At 40.4% G+C, this 20,623-nt stretch overlaps 2 protein-coding genes across 2 annotated transcripts; both read left to right on the plus strand.

Moving 5' to 3' along the window:
- Positions 1 to 201: 201 nt before the first annotated feature.
- Positions 202 to 5,517, plus strand: LOC4331279 (DNA repair endonuclease UVH1). The gene is made up of 9 exons (XM_015775282.3): positions 202 to 1,138; positions 1,275 to 1,504; positions 2,411 to 2,520; positions 2,830 to 2,994; positions 3,121 to 3,912; positions 4,179 to 4,289; positions 4,384 to 4,644; positions 4,864 to 5,087; positions 5,184 to 5,517. The coding sequence occupies exons 1-9, from the start codon at positions 255 to 257 to the stop codon at positions 5,392 to 5,394; spliced, it is 2,988 nt and encodes a 995-aa protein (XP_015630768.1). The 5' UTR covers positions 202 to 254; the 3' UTR covers positions 5,395 to 5,517.
- A 294-nt stretch (positions 5,518 to 5,811) lies between these two features.
- On the plus strand, positions 5,812 to 19,441 carry LOC4331280 (uncharacterized). Its single transcript, XM_015775281.3, has 33 exons — positions 5,812 to 6,019; positions 6,117 to 6,663; positions 6,751 to 6,937; positions 7,018 to 7,344; positions 7,496 to 7,646; positions 7,736 to 7,873; positions 8,725 to 8,806; positions 9,860 to 10,128; positions 10,218 to 10,331; positions 10,499 to 10,737; positions 10,937 to 11,164; positions 11,248 to 11,400; positions 11,928 to 12,065; positions 12,174 to 12,404; positions 12,510 to 12,637; positions 13,047 to 13,167; positions 13,591 to 13,755; positions 14,935 to 15,082; positions 15,221 to 15,321; positions 15,568 to 15,717; positions 16,026 to 16,073; positions 16,161 to 16,268; positions 16,489 to 16,563; positions 16,674 to 16,724; positions 16,790 to 16,936; positions 17,033 to 17,163; positions 17,393 to 17,480; positions 17,653 to 17,715; positions 17,785 to 18,031; positions 18,279 to 18,430; positions 18,505 to 18,575; positions 18,663 to 18,819; positions 18,969 to 19,441. Exons 1-33 carry the CDS (start codon positions 5,824 to 5,826, stop codon positions 19,134 to 19,136), a joined length of 5,319 nt encoding a protein of 1,772 aa, XP_015630767.1. The 5' UTR covers positions 5,812 to 5,823; the 3' UTR covers positions 19,137 to 19,441.
- Positions 19,442 to 20,623: the final 1,182 nt, after the last annotated feature.

Genomic DNA, 20,623 nt, shown 5'->3' on the forward strand with positions numbered 1-20,623 from the left:
AGATAGAGGAGTTCAATCTTGGCTATATATACTGTTATACTATTCCAAATCTTAAATGGCCTCCCTAGTCCCTAATATACATATGCTCTGCTAATGCTTGTAATGGGCTACTGAGGAAAAAAAAGCAGTAATGGGTCTGGGCCGGCCGAGGAGAAGGCCCACGAGCGTCATCTCATGACGGTTTCGCCTCTCTCTCCTCTCGTTCTCCCTCCTCCTCACTCGGAAAGGAAAAGAGCGCCGCCGCCGCCGGCGTGATGCTTCCCTTCGAGGAGCAGGTGGTGGCGGACCTCCTGGAGGACCCCAACGGCGGCCTGGTGGTGGTTTCGTGTGGCCTCCCGGTGGCCTCCCTGGCGTCCGCCGTCCTCCTCCAGCTCTTCCACCAATCCCCCGACGATGGCTGCTTCCTGATCCTCTCCGCCCCCGAGCCGGTCAAAGCTCAAATCCGGCGGCGCCTCCTCCTCAACTCCCAGAGCCAGCCTCCTCTCTTGCAGCTGCAGGTCCACGACGTGGCCCCCGACCTCCCCGCCCACCACCGCGTCGCCCTCTACGCCTCCCGCGCCGCGCTCTTCCTCTCCCCCCGCGCCCTCGTCGCCGACTTCCTCACCTCCCGCCTCCTCCCCTCCCGCGTCCGCGCCCTCCTCCTCCTCTCCGCCCACCGCTCCTCCGACACCTCCTCCGACGCCTTCGTGGCTCGCCTCCTCCGCCACCACCACCTCCTCCCTGTTTATGCCTTCTCCGATCGCCCCCATGCCATGGTCTCCGGCTTCGCCAAGGCGGAGCGCGCTATGAAGAGCCTCTACATTCGACGCCTCCACCTTTGGCCCCGCTTCCACCTTCTTGCTGCCGCTGACCTCGAGCGCTCCCCGCCCGAGGTCATCGACGTCCGCGTCCCCATGACTCAGCCTATGAGGGGCATCCAGGCCGCTATCCTCGATGCCATGGACGCCTGCCTCAAGGAGCTCAGGCGGACCAACAAGGTCGACGTCGAAGACCTCACCGTCGACAAGGGCCTCTTCAAGTCTTTTGATGAGATCGTCAGGAGGCAGCTCGACCCCATCTGGCACACGCTCGGCAAGAAGACCAAGCAGCTCGTCGCCGACCTCAGGACGCTACGCAAGCTGCTTGATTATCTTGTCAGGTCTGCTCATCCACTCCATACCTTCACCTATCATTCTGCTCCATTAAGCTGTTGATGATTATTCCTTCCTGGATGGCATGAATCGCACACAAAAATTCTCTTATTCAAATAATAAAACTTCTTAGGCATTCTCTAGGTACGATGCTGTGACATACCTTAAGTACCTGGACACACTCAGAGTATCTGAAGGCGTCCGATCTGTTTGGATATTTGCTGACTCAAGCCACAAGATATTCGACCTTTCAAAAAGGCGTGTCTACCAGGTTGTGAGAGCAGACGGTACAAAGGTTGCAGCAGACAACAAGGGCACACCAACAAAGAAGAGGAAGGTGGCACGCGCTAGCAGCAGGAAAGGAAAAGAAACTGGTAGCGGCTACCGGCCATTTCCTTTCAATCGCAACTAATGCCTTTTCTTAAAGAATTTAGATATAGGCCTCTTAATTTCATGAAAAAAATAAATATTTTCCACTCAATAGGAGTGGCTTTAACGACTTTCCACTGCATAGATACTAATTAATTATTTGCCACTCCATAGACAGTCTTAATATAAGATCTTCCCAGTCATTTTCTTTGCGATCACCCCAAAACAAAACGCAGTGGCCACCTATCTTGTTGCTTTACGCCTCCTCTAACCAGACTTGGTCTGGTCAAATAAGCTCAAGCAGAGCTGATCAGGGGACATGCCACTTATCTTCTTCCCTGACTTCTCTATCCAAGCGACAATACAGGCGACATGGCACGCCGGCGCCGGCACCGCCAAGGAAGGTGCACTAGCAGGGGAGCCATTAGCAAGTTGGATCCTGGAGCCATCCCCAATCCCCCTTTTTGGAGTAAATTTGCACAAAATCAAAGAAGTAGCTTCTTCTTTCATCTACTCAGCATCATCCTTGGGTCGCATGACCACTGTTTTGCAGTTTGCACAATCATCTGCACTCTCCACTAGTTCACATGTCCCCTGCATCTTCTAGCCAGGAGCAATGTGTTGGAGTCAGCGACGCTGGCCACTGCTGGTCACTGGACCATGAGGCGGCGGCACTGCTGCAGTTGAAGCATCCCGGCACTGTCTAATCAGAGGCAAGGAAGGGAGGGGTAATTTTGGAAGAAGAATATGTGTGCCTGGCATTTAGAGGGGAAGTTGCAGAGAAAGTGGCATTTCATAAAGCTCATGTGTCTATCGGGTGGCAATTAATTAACTGACATCTGTTGAGTGGTAAATGTTAGAGCCACATCTATTGAGTTCACATGGTTAAATTCCCCATTTATTTCCTGTAGAAAATGAGGGTTCCAGTGATAACAAGGACAATACTCAGAAGGTTAATGCAGAGATGGGCATTGTAGTGGAGGAGATTTTAGAGGAAGCACCTAAATGGAAGGTTTTACGGGTGAGTGACCCTGGGTCTGTTTCCTGGTGTTCTTTCAGGCAGCACTCAGCATTAAATATGTGCTTCATTTGTAATGGAGAATTCTCCTTTAAATCTAGTTGGCGGAAATTTTTGCTTTTGTGCCCAGCTATTTCTTGTAAATAATGTATTGAGAATATATATATGCAACCCACCCTTTTCTGTTCTTTTATCAACTTTCCCTGTACCTACCAAATAATACAGGTAGGTTATTATTAATCAAGGAAACTCCGTGCTTGTCCACAAATTACGAATAATGTGTAAACTGATTTACTATACATATCTTTGCAGGAACTATTGCAGGAGATAGCAGAAGAACAGGCAAAGGGAGATGGTGACAATGTAAACCCTGTTCATGAAGACGGAATTAACGAGAGTGGCATAGTTTTGGTAGCATGCAAAGATGAGCGCTCATGCGTGCAGCTGCAAGAATGCATATCAAAAGGCTCGCATCAGGTAACAGTTGAAGTATAATGTAGTTAGCAACATAGCATCAATCAACATCTTAAATGCAAGTTTTACTTTGATATATTTAAAACTAAACCATATTAATCCTTCACACGCTTCCTTGTTTTTAACAAGGTCATGCGGGCCGAGTGGGAGAAGTACTTGCTTGGCAAAGCTGAACTGCATGGATTGCATAGGAAGAACAAGAAAACATCTCAGCAACTAAAAGGGTTTGGTGTTCTGGATGGGGAAGTTCCTATGAGGTCTGGTGAGAGTGCAGGTCCTGTTAGCATTAGCAAGGTTGAGGCTAATGCCTTACTTGCGGCTGCCTCTGAAATAAGCACTGTAACTAAGGAAGCAAATCTTGCTGATGATTCAAATGTCAGCTGCAAGAAGAGATCATTCGGAAAAGGGAAAGGGAAAGGGAAATTTAAGAAAACCATGGCAAAGAGAGAAGCCAGTAAGTTGAGAAACAGAAATACTACAGAACATACTGATTTGGAAGTTGAAGGTCAATCAGGAAAAACAGATGAACAGGCTGAGACTGATGCTTGTAAGTTGTCTGCAGAAGATGATTCTGCATCAGCTCCAGCTGTTGACAAAGCTGCTAACAATTTATCTGCTTTTGGAGACTCTGTGGATACCGAACCACTACCTCCTGTGCAATTTTACGCCCTAGACAGTGATCAGCATGTACTTGATGTATGGAAACCTTCTGTAATTATCGTTTATCATCCAGATATAACATTTGTTAGAGAAATTGAAGTATACAAGGCAGAAAATCCATCGATGAAGTTAAAAGTTTACTTTCTTTTTTATGAAGATTCTGCCGAGGTACAAAAATTTGAGTCCAGCATTCGCCGGGAAAATGAAGCATTTGAATCTTTGATCAGACAGAAGTCGCTGATGATGATACCTGTTGATCAGGTGGTGTACCACTCTGCTAAAATTCGTTAAATCATCAAGGATTAATTTCAGCTTGATCCTTGCGTAATGTTCACTAGTATATGAATGCAGACATACTATGCTTGATTAAATTACTATTACACTTTTTATCTAATCTACATGTGAACCTCATATTGTACTTATCTTAGCTGTCAGTCAACCTTATGTGAGCAAAAGTGCCGGTGTGCACATGGAGAAAATTCCATATATTTCCCTGATACATGAAAGCACATCTGTCTTCTTTTCAGAATGGCCGTTGCATTGGACCAACTCTTGCAAATGAACCAGAAGCTCTTTTATCTCAAAATTCACTAACAAGAAAGGCAGGTGGTAGAAAGCCACTAGAGAAGGAGATGCAGGTGATGCTTCCGTCCATTATTTTGACTAAGGAACAATATTATTTGCTTTTACTGGCTGAATTGCTGAGATGTTTATTGTTGCATATCCTTCTAGGTTATTGTGGACATGAGAGAATTCATGAGCAGTCTTCCTAATGTATTGCACCAGAAAGGTATTCGAATAATACCTGTTACCTTGGAAGTCGGTGACTATGTTCTTTCTCCTTTGATCTGTGTCGAACGAAAAAGTATTGCGGACTTGTTCCAAAGCTTTGCTTCTGGTCGTCTCTACAATCAGATTGAAACCATGGTTCGGTATTACAAGATCCCAGTGCTTCTGATAGAATTCTCACAAGACAAGAGCTTTTCCTTTCAGGTACCCCCTCGCCCTCCTCTGCCATGCATTTTCTTTTCATGCTACTATTTGCCAATTTGGTAGGATATTCGTTCTTAGATGGATGGTATCTTGCTCCCTACAAACAGCCATCCCATGTTGTCTTTCGATCTTGAGCAAATTTTAATCCATTTCCGACTATGTGCTATTTTATATTGGTTTTCGTGTTCAAAGGTGCTGAATGGTCTGTTTATTTTTCAGTCTGCAAGTGAAATTGGGGATGATGTATCTCCGACAAATATAATCTCAAAACTTTCATTACTAGTCCTGCATTTTCCTCGGCTTCGCATAGTCTGGTCTCGCAGCTTGCATGCCACGGCAGATATATTCCTATCACTCAAAACAAACCAGGATGAACCTGATGAGAGCAAGGCAATGAGAGTTGGTGTGCCCTCTGAGGACGGAGTTGTGGAGAATGACGTGAGGTAAGTTGTTTTTTTTTGTATTTGGTAACGGCATAACGCACGCGGAAGCATACTTATATCTGATCTACTCTCCTCGGTAAAATATGTTTTCGTCAGGGCTGAAAATTACAATACGTCCGCGATTGAATTCTTGAGGAGGCTTCCTGGTGTGACAGATTCAAACTATAGAAGAATAATGGAGGAATGCAATAGCTTAGCAGAGCTGGCCCTGCTTCCGGTAGAGCGGCTGTCTGAGTTGATGGGTACTCAGAAAGGGGCACGCATGCTCAAGGAATTTCTCGATGCCAAGTGTCCAACTATGCTCTAGGGCTGTGTAATCTTGTTTGTAATTGTTGAAAATGATCAATAATGAACTTATTATTCTACTTAGTAAAACCGATTTTAAGATGTGGATGGTGAAGAGTGATGAATGTACAACCCTTACTAGAAAGCTTGGGTCACTCGGTCGCTAAACCATCTTGCATATGGTGCTGTTCTCACAATTTATTTACGAGGCGGTTGTCACAATTTAACTCTTGCATTCTTTTATGAAAGATCTGTAGATTTTTTTTCTTTTTACAGAGATGGAGTTATCCGAGGAGATGCGGAGGAAATGAACAATTTAAATTCGTTGGGAGACAGAATGGGTAAATGGGCCGAAGGAAAGCCCATCTAGAGAGCAGGAAAGCCCAAGTATTAGGCCTTGCCTCCTCCTTTGAGGGAGGTGGACGGCGCCGCCAGCAGCGGAAAGGAAACCATGGCGCTCGCCGCCCTTGAGAGGTGCTTCCAGGCTGTCCCGACGGACGCCGTCGCGGGCATCGTCGACTGCGTCCTCGCTTCTTCGTCCTGGTCCTCGCCCTCGCAGCTCTTCCACGCCCTCCTCCACTCCGACCATGCCGCCGCGTCATCTCTCCCTCACGCCGCCGCGCTCTGCCACCTGCTCGCCCTGCTCGGTAAGACGAAGAAGAAAACCCCTATCTACTCCGTCCTACTACAGAGGCTACAGACCGAAGAAGAACTTATACATGATGATTGATTGATGAAATCCAGATCAGGAGCGGCCGGCGGAGGATTCTGTGCGCGCGCTGCTATGGAGGGTCTTCCTGCCGCTGCTTAGGCAAGAAGACCAGCTCCAGCACACCATTGCCTTGATGTGCGATGCCGTCTCCACCAACCAATCCTTCTCTGACCTTCTAGGAGCTACCATCTTGCCCTTGTGTATTCGATCCTCCGCCATCGCCATGGATATGGATTTGGATTCCACTCTACTGTTTGTGTACCAAACTGGGGAGGACCCGCCGCCTCCAGCTCCAGGGGGGCTTCTTCTTCTACCAATCTCCAAGGCCACCGCTGTCCTGGCGTCGTTGCTCCAACACACATTGGAGAGGAACAGGAAGAGCACAAGCCTCAATGCGCTGCTGCACAATTTGACCTGGGACCTCTCCTCGCTGGCGCTCAACATGTTTGGCCACAGCCAAGAGTATCGATCCTGTGCCACCCGGGTCCTCCTACACCCCCTGCTCCTTTCGCTCGCGGATGTTTCCTGTGTCACCGTGCACCTGGAGTTGGCTGCAGCTCCTCAGCTTAAGCTCTCAAGGTTTCCGTTTCCTCTTCTCTTCTCTTCTCTCCTCTTCTATATGCGCCTGCCTCACCCTACCTACTATTGATTGTTTGTCTCGTGCAGGTCTGGCTTCTTGGAGTCTATATGGGCCTCCTGCCTTTCTCTCTTTGCACTGGGGCCTGCTGAGCGCCTGGATGCTTATAATATACTCTCTCTCTACTTGTCAACACTGAAACATGTTATCTTGGGACCTGATGAGTATGATCTTAGGAATTCCAATGATTTTTGGGATGAAATTCGCAGGGGACTGGTGCGCGTTTCTGCTCTGACTGTTTCTGCTAGTCTTTTAGCTCTTTATACTCATCCTGCTGCTTAACCTCTTCACACCAGGTTGACAAGGATTCTTTAGTGAGGAAGCAGGCTTTGTACATCTTGAGAATATCACTAGACATCTTTTCCTCATCTGAGGATAATGGTGCTCAGCAATGCTCCAGGAGGAGGTCCGCCGCTCTGCCTGCTCAAGACAAATCAAATACTGCAATGACAAAAAGAGAAAGGTGGGCTCAGAAAGAGGCCAAATCCCTTGGCATTGGAGAAATGAGCCAATCAGATGAAAACTGCTCAAGTGGTAAAGACCGGTGGAAAGTTTTCCTGTTACTCTACGAGATGCTCCAGGAGTATGGAACACATTTAGTTGAGGCGGCCTGGACACACCAGGTCAGTTGGTTCCTACATGCTCTTTCTTTAAGACCTGTATATCTAAGTGTCAACACAATATATACCAGGAACAACAGTCATAGCACAGCAATAAAGTAACCACATGCACGTTCTATTAGATGGGTTGATAAATTTAAATATTATTTCCCAGGTAATGCTGCTGTTTGAGTCCACACCACGGAGTGATTACTCAAATCACATGTCCTATACAGTTTTCCATGCTCAGATGGAATCTTTCGAAGGATTTTTCCACTGGATGGTAGTTCTTTGGGAGCGTGGGTTTACTCATGATAATCCCCAAGGTCAGTACTGACATTGATATATACAGAGTGCATATGCTTAAAACTTACAATGTTGTCTTACAATCTGCTGTTATCAATGATTTTTACAGTGCGCTACCTGGTTATGCATTCCTTTTTGGATATTACATGGGAACACTACTTGGTTTGCCCTCAGATAGTTCCCAGAGGCTTTGTTCTTGGACCACTGTTACGTGGTTTGAACGATGTAGTTCATCACAAGGATTTTGGTCAGTTACACTCATATTACACTAAATTCAATATAAAATCAACGTATTCTTCTCTGAGTAATACAAAGTTCTTTTTTTTTGTTTTATCCCCAAACATGTGCCTTTTTTTTGTATGTTTTCTTGTGCCCATTTCCTTTTTATGAGATATTCTTGAACCTCTAGCTATGGGGAATATCATATTCTTCTACCTCAAAAATCCTTGCCTGGAACACTCGCCACCTAAGCTTCCATTTCTTTGTGAAGTATAGATCTGAATATTTCAAATGGCAGACTACTTGTGAACCAAACCAATAAATGACTGAAGAAGCCTATTCGTTGATGTTAGCCATTCTCAGCTCATATGTTGTGTCATCCTACTTTATTAGTACATTATTTGGTTTGATCTTTAGCTACCCCAACTTGCTTGGGACTAAAGGCTGATGCAAATTTTTGTCCGTGATTATTACCTCCTATCATGCTGTCCTTGGACAGGTGTTTCACTATTTATGTTTAGAATTTGAAGTTGAAATTCTAAAGAATACTGCACTGCTACATCAAAACTATTTAGCAATTTTTCGTGCTGATTCTGTGCCCAAACCAAAAGTTGATTGTGAGTGCACTACAAAGGGCGATTATACTTGGTTTGTTACCTTGTTTAATACACCTGAGTTGCTCTTACTTTTTTTGAAGAGGAAAAAAATGAGATACTAAGAAGAAACTGTTTGCATCATGAGATTCTTCTTCTTGTTTGCACCGTTCTCTTCTAACTCTTTTATAATACTAGTATTTGATTTATTCTTTCTGGTTCTGTTACATACTGTTCAACAGTTTATTACCTTTTAAGTACTGAGTTGTCTATCTAACTATTTTAGGTGTGAAGGGTGTTTATGATTCAAAAATCATAAAAGGTGCAGAGAGGTTCTTTGGTCTTTACGCACAGAGATTGACAACACGGTACTGATTTTTAAACAACTACTACCTTTTTTCCTGTGTTGCACCTCGATGAAAACATGGCATGCGAATTCTGGTACTTTGGATTTTGGAAAGGATTTTAGTTATCTTCACTACTTTCAATGATTGAAACTATGGTGGTTATGGTTTGGCCTACACCACACCCTGTTCTCATTTCCCTACACACAGAAATTGCGCGCCAACGGCCAACCTGTGTTCTGTTTATCTTCCCCATCAATCCCCTCCTTAGTTGGCCATCAAGAACTCATGTTCAAATCCAAACACTTCTAGTATTAAAAACAACATGCTTTTTGGAGAACGCTTTCTCCACATGTAAATGCGGGTACATGGACTATCACCAGTTCACCACCACCAAATGTGCCCTTAGATTGACAGACTTTCAAAACTTAACCCAAATAACCCATCTTCTGTTCATCTTCTATCCATGATGTTTGCACCAACAGGCTCCTTGAGAAAATGTTTGCTTTGGGGCAATAGGCCACCATGTATACAATGCAACTGTACGAATATGCAGAGAACACCCTACACTAGTGGGTATATAGTATGTACACTGCTATACAAATACATCTAACAATGCTCAGCCTAACCAACTAGTTAGAGTAGGGATCAAGTTAATAGTGTCTCTGCCTTGAGTTAGAGATGGAAAGCTTTGAGAAGAAGGGTGTCCACTTGATATTTGTTAGAAATCTGTTTAATCAGTTCACGCGGGTCTACTTAAAAGGTTGCCAGATTATTGTGGATGTAAGCAAGAAATATGTAAAAGGTTTTCTTCACCAATCGATTATGATCAGAGCCTCCCATCACAACCGCGAGCCAACCTGCCCTATGCACGTCTCATATTCTTCCCCACACATAACATAAAGGAAACAAAAAGTTGTGAACTAATTAATTACCTACTTTTTTTTTCTAAAAGAACATATTATAGTGCATATAGTTTGTATGTAGTATGCCATATGCACTATAACTGGATAAAACTTATTTGCAAATGCTGGAAGCTTACCTACTCTTTTCATATGTTGTCTAAATTATTTGCAGTGACCGTTTACATCTAGTTTGGAGTTTGTCTTCTTCTGCTAAGCAAGATTCATTTGGCCGAGCAGGATTAATGGCTCTTGCATTTTGTGTTGCTTCATGCGCATGTCATTTAAATACAAATGATTTACCATGTGATTCTGCTGGGCAAGAAATGGCAAAATGCAATGGTGATGCACATACAAAAGTTAATATTGAAGATTTATTAGATGCTTTAATGATTCTTTGTGAGAAGAGTAAACAACACTTCAATCCAAAGTATCGTCTCAAAGGTAGGTCATTTCTTCCCCAGGAAGAAATTTTGATCAAATGTTAAGTAAAGTAATGAATAATCAACTTGTTAACCTGAAACCAAATGCAGTTTGTGAACAGGTCATGAAGGCCACAACATCATTGATAAGTGCAGCTGAAATCCCACTTAATCAGCTTTTGTACTTCATTTCTGCAATACCTCGAGAGTTTACTGATTATTATGGTATGTACACAGAAATGTTAAGAAAAACTTGATTATAGTACATGAGAAGTGGAGAAAATTGTCTGCAATCAATATGTACTTTGCTATTATCATTTTCGAGAACGACAAGGTCTACTTTTGCCCCCCTATTATCATCTTATCTTCTCACTGCTGTTGTATCCTTGCAGGAGAACTGAGACCAATGGTTCAAAAATGGTTTGTTGAGAAGAAAGAATGTTCTTCTGGAAACACTTTGTTGGAGAAGCTCATTGATTTCCCTACCACCTTCGTGAAGCACACAGAGGTGAATGGACCATACTTGTTTGATGATGAGGATGTGGGTGCATGGGAAGCTGAAGCACGGAGGTGGGCAAGGACCCTTCTTCTTGTAACCTCAGAGGAGCAGCACTTCACGCAAATATTTGTGGTTTGTTTTGTCCACACTTGCTTTTAAGTTTCTAAAAAGCATTGCTCATTGTTACTGAGTAAACGAGAGACACTAATATATTTCTATTTGATATCTATACGTTGACCTTTTGCTTTTCAATAAGATGTTTTCATCTGTATCAGAAATTTTGCTTGTCATCTTCAACTTTGAATGGTATATATGTCTTTATTTTTTGTAGTTTTTGGAGAAATATGGTAACAATCTTTCTGAAGAATATCCAACTGGAGAATGCATACAAGTGAAGTTTTTTATCATTGTATTATGTTTGATCGAGGAACTTGAAGTGAAACACAAAAGGCTTATTCACCAGAACAATACCATCTCCAAAGAAGGTTCAGATAGCTCAAATGGATTAGAGCACCATGCTCTTAACAAGAAGCTTGCAAAGTTTTTGCTTATCATTTTGGTAACCATATTTTTCTCCAACTTGTCTGATGATTATTTCTGGAATTCTCTTTTGAATATTGTGTTGCTTATGTGCTGCTTTAGGAAAATATGGTGATCTTCAGCAGGACATCTTGTTCAATTTTCTGGTTAAGAAATTCAGAGGACATGGATTTACCATCTTCTGTTAAAGGAAAGCTTGGAGGCCCAAGCCAACGTCGTCTACCTACCTCTACAACCTCGTTGGTGTTGCAGGCTGTATGTTGATTCCTCATAATTTCAGTTAGCTGTGTAGCATCTAATCATCTTTTTTTTTTTGGGGGGGGGGGTGGAGGGTTCGAAAAACAGTAGGCAATTTTCCATTGTCTGGTTGATTGTTCCTCTATTTCCAAACTTTCCAGGCTTCCATACAACCTTTTTTTTTCTGAAAAATACATGCTGTCCTTTCAGTTTGAACCAAGTTAATGTTTTAGAATTTAGTGTAGTAGCAACTGAGGTTTGCATCGTTCACCTATCAGAACTTTTTGTCGATGCTGTTTTATCATGCAATGGAAGCAAGATTGTACAGTTACCTTTTCTCTTGATCGTGGAGGAAATTAAGTAGTTTCTTGTCTGTTGAAAGCTGGGTTCTCCAGTATCATCTATTTGTTAATCTGCTGTTTGTCCAGTTATGATACTGCCAGAGGATCTCTTCTAATAAGGGTCTTTACCTTTGCTTTGATGCTTTCAAGACTATCTCACCATTTAATTGTATGGCCGATAACTTCTAATTGCATTATTTACAGATTTGGTCCATGAGAAGCATTAGTTCTATTGTCACATGGTGTAACAATTACTGTTCTGATATTTCTCTTTGTTCAACATTGACATTCTTCTGGGAGTTCTGTTGGGAAGTTATCCAACATCACAGTTATGCCACAGAGGTTAGTCTCTTATTTAACAGGATATTGAATATTTTGTCTCCAGTAGCTTGCAGTTTCTTCATGTAAGATTTGTTGGAATCATTTTAACTGTTTTTTTCCCTGGGCAAGGTTGGGGGTGAACTTCATTTGGCAGCTTATGAAGCTCTATCCTATGTGCTACCTACTCTATCTACTGCTTGCACTTCTCAGTTTCTTGATCTTGTAGAACCAAAACAAATAAATCAAAACAGCAAATTTTCATTGGATTTTCTGGTCATCAGTTTTCTTGATAACATCAACAATCTCCTTGTGAATGGAGTTCTAAAGAGAAGCAGACGGGCTGTTTTAATGTGTTGGAAGGTGAGAACGATGTCTTTTTCCTTTTTATAGCGCACATGGCTTATTTTGATAATGCATAAATAAGTTCATTACATGGATAGCTCCTAATTACTTGTTTTGATATAGTGGCTTTGTCTAGATTCGCTGCTATCCTTTTCTTGCTGCCGTGGTGAGAATGAATCGCTGTTGAAGATGCTCTATCCTTTATTTTCAGAATCAACTCTCCGATCTATTTTTGTTGATATTATTGAAAGGTGAGTCTAGCTGTTAAAATTTTTCTCTATGGTTTATTTTATTCACACTGTAATGTGTAAACCAAACCATGGGATTGCTGCCTGACAGCCTGAGTAGGTTCTTGAACCCAATTCACCACTAATTGTGTGTTTTATGGATCTCTAGAAGCTTTAATCTTTTCATAACTTGTTACCTAGTGTGATTTCTACGAAAAATCTAGAGCTTTTCTATGTCAACTCAATTCACAGTCCGTTCAATTTAGGAAAAGGAAGCCAAAAATAGGCTCGAATACATTCTGATTGGCCCTTTTCTAATGTAAGTTAGGGTTATGTTTGCACGTGGTTATTTTCTTTTATTTTATCTTTGGTGGTTTTGCTCACATCGGAAACTTTAGATTCTTACATCAGTTTTTCTTTAAAATCTTCGCAGTCTTGAAAATGCTGGTGAAAATTCTGTCTTGGCCATCCTTAGATGCGTGAGATCTGTTTTGGGGCTTTTACACTTCAGCATGAGAACCAGAAATTTGTCCTCGCTGGGCATCAGTTATGAGGTACTATCCAAGGCACCTTTCCCCATTTCCATGCTACTATAACCATTTAACCACCAACTGTAGCTGCTAACTCAAATGGTTATATTTGCTTTGAGTCTGTAATTTCTCACCTAGTTGTTTCTGCCTGACTTTACATTATATGTTGGCTCCCTCCAAATTTCAAAATCACCTACTTGTTCAATAAGAAAAATCATAGTATTACTTAGACTAAATGCTTATTAAAAGCTAGAAACTCAATTTGTTTTCCGTTGCAATGCACGGGCTCCAGGCTAGTATGTATAAGAGACCAAAGTTTAAAGCAGAAAAAAATACTGTTCAACATACCTAGCAGTGTGGTTTCCTATGGGAACCATGCATTTCAACAAGGCCTTTAATTGTAACTAGCATTTATTGGACATTAATGTTTCATCTTATTTTCCACAGATGATGATGCAATTTGTAAAGTCTTCCTGGATCTTGCACCTTAGTTGCAATAAGCGCAGAGTTGCACCAATTGCTGCATTGTTATCTGCCGTATTGCACCCAGCAATCTTTCCTAATTTGGAAATGCACCAGGAGAATGAAAAAGGGCCAGGTCCTTTGAAATGGGTCAGTTCTCACACCTTCATTTATTTCCTCACCATTTTTGATGTAATGCAATAATCTTGTTGTCTAATCAGTGGCGTCAGAAACAAATTTATCGAAACAAAATGCCTAGTTACTGCTGCTGCTGATGTGTGTTCATCAAAAGTGATACTTTATATATATATATATATATATATACATATACATATACATATACATATACACATATACATATACATATACATATACATATACATATACATATACATATACATATACATATACATATACATATACATATACATATACATATACATATACATATACTCCCTCCATCCCAAAATATAAGCATTTTTGGCTATGAACCTGGACAACTTTATGTCCAGATTCATAGCTAAAAGTTGTTATATTTTGGGACAGAGGTAGTATATACTAGAAAAAATGCCCGTGTGTTGCAATGGGTGAAGTCTATTTTAATTGTATTATTGTTATATGGTTTAGTTAAGATGAAATTCACTGTGGGAGTTCGCTTGGATATTATATTTTTAGAAAATCATGAGCTGCAATTAGGAATCCGATCGTCTCAAGTTAGCATGCGAGTTTTTTTGAACAGATTTCTTATATGATTCCTTCTGTATTACCAAAAGTGAACAATCTTAAAAACCGACTCAAATACGGATATGTATTTCCAAAAGCAAACGAACTTAAAAACCGACTCATACATGGATGACGTACCAAAATACCGGCAAAAACATCTTCAATTTTTATAATAGTAGAGATAGAGATAGAGAAGAGATATAGATTAAAACCAAAACATAAAATTAAAACCGACTCAAACACGGATGACGAACGGCGGAAACATCTTCAATTTTTATAATAGTAGAGATATGCAGTCTGCGTTATGCACTTTAAGTACATACATTGTCTGTTGATAAGCGTTTTATGAATGATAAAGTATTGAGAACCTGCCCACCTTCTGAACGCCGAGTAACAATGACGGAAACATAGGTCATTCATATGATGTTCTGAAATATGAACATTATTTTGTGGTCTCAATTTCACATCCTACATCATGTAAAAATGTGACTATTTTGCGTAGCATATTTATCTATTTCATTAAAGGAGTATAAACATCTTCTTTCCTGAGCACCCAAGTTTGTATTCTGTAAGAAATGATGACAAATGACTCCTATCTGTTTTCAGTTTATTGAGAATCTTCTTGGCGAAGGTTCAAAAAGTCCTCGAACTATACGCCTAGCAGCTTTGCATTTGAGTGGTATATGGTTAATGTACCCAAAAACTCTTAGCTTTTATATGGAGGAACTGAAGCTATTATCATTATATGGATCAGGTAGTTTTTTTTTCAGCATCTTTCCTAGTGACTCATTCTGTCTTTAGTTTCATCTATGTTGTTTTAAGAAATCCTAGCAGTATGTTTGTTCTCTAATATGATCTTCTTTTAAACCCCTATTTCATGTTTATTGTGTAGTGGCATTTGACGAAGATTTTGAAGCTGAACTATCTGAAAACCATGAAGCAAGGCTTGAAGTTTCTATGTTAGCACAAAGCCCAGATCGTGAATTCACAGAGGTAAGATTATTTGCAATCACCATGAGGTACAGCTACATATATTATCACCTTAATGTTGTTGGTACAATTAAGCATCCTAACATATATAGAGGCATTATGAACAGGACAAAATGTGTGTGTCATTTTTTGTTTCTTTTTTTTTATTTTTGCAGCATTAATGATAAAACCAATTGGGTGTTCGATTTATTCACCAATGATGAACAATTTGATAATTTCATTGTATATCCATTGGCAATGTTGTTGCAGGTGTTCATTAATACAGAATTATATGCTCGCGTTTCAGTTGCCGTCCTCTTTGATCATCTATGGAAGCAAATCGAAGTAAAGAGCACATTGGAAACTGAAGAAGCCCTTCGATCTGGCAAATTATTTCTACTGAAACTTCTTGATTCAGCGGTACAACCTTTTTCCTTGTGAGCAGAGAGTATGCTATATAGGGAAACGTTGCTTGTTGATATGCTTTGGCTGCTGTGTTTTATTTTATGGCGATGGCAGAAGTGCATAATGAATATTTGAAAAAAAAAATTGATCTTTGGATCTGCCAGGAGTCCATTTAAGATCTTTCTAAAACACAACAGATTCTAAAACCTATCTGATGTTGCAAATCATACCTATTATGTTTACTTTCCAAACCCTGCATAAGCTAATGCAGTTATGATATTCTGACAGTGTGTGTTTACCTACTCTTACTCTTTTCTTGAAAGGTGAACGACAAGGATATTTCAAGAGAACTTTACAAAAAATATAGCAGTGTAAGTCTTTTCTATCAGAATTGTGTTTTGTTTCTCTTTGGAACTTTTTTGTTTTGTTCTCATTTCTAAGTGTCTCATATTTATTAGGTACATAGGCGAAAAGTTCGTATTTGGCAGATGATTTGTGTTCTGTCACAGTATGTGGAGGATGATATTGTTAAAGAAGTGACATCTAGTATTCACATCTGTCTTTATGTAAGAATTTTCTTAATTTATGAATTTTATTTTAATCCTTTGTATCTCTGGAAACTCAACTTTATGTAGGTTTATTGAAACATGTTGAATAGACCACTCCCTACTTATTTACATAATTTGTGGGCCTGAAGCAATTTCACATTAGTTTATTACCATGCATTACTGTTATTTATTGCTTTGCATCTGTGCAAGTTCAAATATCATCTTTTTTTTTCTGCAGAGAAACAATTTACCTGCTGTCCGGCAGTACTTGGAGACATTTGCTATACTTATTTATTTAAAATTTCCAGCATTGGTGAGAACTCCATGCCTTGCTTGTATACCTGTGTAACTGATAACTCTCTTATGCCAGTAGAATCCTCTATCCTTTAACTGTCAACGTTTATGATGAAATGCCATTTGCAGGCTGAAGAACAGCTGATTCCAATTTTTCATGACAATGAAATGCGACAACAGGTTAACATTGTTAGTCAGATGTCTCTCCACTTTGATTTGTTTATTTATCTGCCCCCTCTCTGCAGGCACTATCTTCATATGTTTTTATAGCAGCAAATCTGATCCTTCATTCACGGGAGTTGGCTGTCCAGATAAACCATCTGAATGAACTTTTTCCTCCAATAATGCCATTTTTAACATCTCATCACCACAGTTTACGTGGTTTTACTCAGGTTAAACTATGTGATTAATTACCGAATTTCATTGTGCCGCATTCTTATGGAGCTTTACGTTGTTCTAGTTACTTGAAGCTCCATTTTGTATCGCAGCTACTTGTCCACTGTGTTCTATCAAAGATGGGGTCTGTTTTGGCACTCGGAAGTTCAGAAAATCCAGTCTTTGAGAGGAGATGCTTTCAAGATTTGAAAAGATATCTGGCAGAAAATACTGACTGCGTAAGGTACATCCATATGTTGTTCTTTTAATTTCTACGTGTGTTCTTAGCATCATCCTGTCAAACTACTCTATGGAGTTATATGGAGTTAACAGAGCCAAAAAAAAATGTCTTGTTTTTTAATTACCAAAAATCTCAACTTACATGCTGCGTACTCCATTTGTTTCTCCAAATTCCCAAATTTGTGGCAAAGTTGGAGTAAGTGTTAAATTATAAATTGTGTTTCTGATTACAGGCTTAGAGCTTCAGTTGAACGCTTCCTTGATGTTTTCAATCCTGATACTTCCGGGACTCCTTCTGGAATATTTAGTTCTCGCCCTGAGGTTCATAACATTCCCTTTCTCTTCTAGTACAAGTTTAGGATAATTGATTCCTGCTTCTTGAAAACAATTTGTTTGCTTTTTTAGACAAATTCTAGGGGTGTTATGGTTTCTTTATGAGAACTGAATGTTTGATTCTTTTAAGAGAAGTCTGAATAAGATGATGTTTTCTTAGGTCTCTTTTGACTTTGAATGTGTTCCTGTGTCAGTGATGGAGCGAGTAATTAACTTCCTCAATGTAAGAACTTCAACCTGATCTTGCTTTTCCTTCATTGGACTCTAAGCTAATCATACTTAGCTATGTTAGGATGTGAGGGAGGATCTGAGACAATCTATAGCGAAGGACTCAATAACAATCAAGAATGAGGATCTCACAGCAGAAATGCATCACAAAGAGGACAGAACTGATGAGAACATAGTTGAGTTGTTAGAGCCTAGTCAAGATGTGCTCAATTTTCAGAAGAAAATCACACCCTATAGGAACTTTGATCAACCATTAAACGTTGGTGGTCATTCAGTTGTTGGCGATGACTATATTTCAAGATTACTTTTAGGTATGTAAAGCATCCTTGCAATTTTACTATTACTCCTTTCTTCACATTCCCTCCCAAAATAGCTTGCAAGATGGATTTGCACAGGCTTGTTACTTTCATTGCGCTTGGTGTGCTAAGTTTTTATGTAATACTAAGTCATTTTGAAGAGCTAAGCTGCGGATGCTCTTATTATCTACAAACTGAGCTTTTGTTTTTGCTCCCTACGCTATTTCACTTGTCCATGTGCTGTCTTGTTTGCTGGGTGCAGATCTAGAGGGAGATGACCAGCAGTTGGATTTAGCGCTAGAATCAAGAAATCACGCTGTGGAAACTATCAAGCAAAGCCAGCAGCAATTAATAGTAGTAGCATCATTGGTAGATCGCATCCCTAATCTTGCTGGACTGACAAGAACATGCGAGGTATATATCGGTATAATTCCTGTTATTATCCCTGAAACGTGCATGATATAATGGTATTAGGTTTTTGGTGACAGATATTCAAAGCAGTTGGATTGGCCGTTGCTGACAAAAGTATTATCGAGGACAAGCAGTTTCGGTTGATCAGGTATGTATATGGCTGGCAGATGTATATAGGTGATGATGATTTATTTGTGTTTCTCTGACTTGGCATGCAAATATGCAATGCATGCAGTGTGACGGCGGAGAAGTGGTTGCCCATGATGGAGGTTCCAGTGAATAGCGTCAAAGTGTTCTTGGAGAAGAAGAGGCTGGAAGGCTATTCCGTGATAGGGTTGGAGCAGACGGCCAACAGCAAGCCACTGGACCACTTCTCTTTTCCGAGCAAAACGGTATATAATTAGAAGATCCAAATCCCCCCCTCTCTCTCTCTCTCTCTCTCTCTCTGTGTGTATGTGTTATGTTTGCATTACTGCACATAGGAGGAGGGAAAAAATCATACAAAAAAAGAACTAACAAGGAAAATATATTTATTGACAAGGTGCTTGTGCTGGGACGGGAGAAGGAAGGCATCCCGGTGGATATCATCCATGTGTTGGACGCATGCGTGGAGATCCCGCAGCTGGGCATCGTCAGGTCACTCAATGTTCATGTCAGCGGTGCCATTGCCGTGTGGGAATACACCCGCCAGCAACGCATCGCAACTTAATTTCTGTTTGAGCAGAAATCAACTTAATTTTCTCAAAGCTGTTCCTTGTTACTAGTACTCCTACTCCATAGTGGAGTCTGTATTATATGTATTCATCAATCGGTTAGAACTAGAAACAAATGAGAGATGATAGTACTCCACTTGTCTTGCCCGTACATACAGCACAACTCTACTGTCCTGACCTGCACCCCAGCTATTGTTATTACCAAAAAACCCATATTTGTTCTTGCTAGTAATGCCACGCACTACGGCACTAGATAGAGGTGAGTTTATAATACGAATAAAACGTTTGTGTTGGAGTATCACTTAAACTTTCCTCGTCATTTGGAACAGAGCTCGAAACGGGGGAAAAAAATTCGAGGATTGGTTCCGTGTATTTGCATTTGAACCTTTTATTATTTATTACTAGTCGAGGCATAGAATATTTTGTAAGCTATAGGTAACACTCCACCCGTTACATTCAAGCACAATAACAGGATCTCTAATTCTATTTGTGAGGTAGCAAAGCATACACAATACTATGTTAATTCTACACTAACACCAGTGTATTAGTCCTAATAATTTTAATTTAAGAGTAAAATACGTTGGTGGTATCTTAACTTGTAACTTAGGTGTAATTTATTTACTCATCTTGTAAAATGCTCAAATAAGTCAATTATCTTGTTTTCTTTTTTCAAATCACATAAAAAATGTGTTATGTAGGAGCTCGGTATTAAGTTGGATGCCATGTTGATTTCTTTTGCAAATATCCACAAATAAGCCAACTGCCATATGAGATAGTAGAATATAAATTAAGATGAATTTTGTTATTGCTTGCTATGTTAAAACACGCAATAGCAGCTAGCATAGGTGAAAATATAAATATGGGTGCTAATTTGCTATTTTATTGATTGGCAAAAAATATGTAAGCTTGTCTTGTCCACATGTCTCACAAAATGTATGCTTGGCCCTTATGGCTTCCAAGTTAGAAACAAACGGTATTTTCTAAGATTTGCACCATCGAAACAAGATTAGCGACTCATTTGTGCAAATTGTAAGATGAATGACTAAATTGCATCTAACTTGCAAATTGATACTGCTAGTGTATTTTACTTTTTAATTTATTTGCATGTCCAATATATTCTTCCTCTTTCTATCCATTTCTCTTACAGCATGTTTGGATGATGAGTTGTGAGGGGTGTGATTGGGAATGAAAATGAATGAAGGTCTAAGATGAAAATGAAATGAGATATGAAGAATGAATGGTTATGATTTAAAGATATCCTTTGGTGGATAGGAAATCATTTTCCTAACCCATTAGCCAAACATGTCCTTGGAGCCGTGTATAGCTTAACCTCTTGTAGGAGGGTAGCTCCTCTTTCTCACCTCTTTTCTAATCCAACTTATCATCGGAGCCTACGATGTAACTTGGGCTAGTGTTTTGTATCTTATTGTACCTACTCAAGTTAATTTTAATTTTGTGGATGTGTGCTCTTAGAGAGGTACAA

Source organism: Oryza sativa, chromosome 3 (assembly GCF_034140825.1).
Source record: "Oryza sativa Japonica Group chromosome 3, ASM3414082v1".
NCBI classification, from domain to species: domain Eukaryota; kingdom Viridiplantae; phylum Streptophyta; class Magnoliopsida; order Poales; family Poaceae; genus Oryza; species Oryza sativa.

What these genes read in the sequence shown, in the direction of transcription:
- LOC4331279 (XM_015775282.3), top strand. Translation starts at nt 255, where the DNA reads ATGCTTCCCTTCGAGGAGCAGGTGGTGGCGGACCTCCTGGAGGACCCC. An exon ending in TATCAAAAGGCTCGCATCAG is followed by an intron (nt 2,995 to 3,120) that starts GTAACAGTTGAA and finishes GTTTTTAACAAG; the next exon opens with GTCATGCGGGCCGAGTGGGA. An exon ending in TGATGATACCTGTTGATCAG is followed by an intron (nt 3,913 to 4,178) that starts GTGGTGTACCAC and finishes TCTTCTTTTCAG; the next exon opens with AATGGCCGTTGCATTGGACC.
- LOC4331280 (XM_015775281.3), top strand. Translation starts at nt 5,824, where the DNA reads ATGGCGCTCGCCGCCCTTGAGAGGTGCTTCCAGGCTGTCCCGACGGAC. An exon ending in CCTCGTTGGTGTTGCAGGCT is followed by an intron (nt 11,401 to 11,927) that starts GTATGTTGATTC and finishes CATTATTTACAG; the next exon opens with ATTTGGTCCATGAGAAGCAT. An exon ending in GGCCAGGTCCTTTGAAATGG is followed by an intron (nt 13,756 to 14,934) that starts GTCAGTTCTCAC and finishes ATCTGTTTTCAG; the next exon opens with TTTATTGAGAATCTTCTTGG.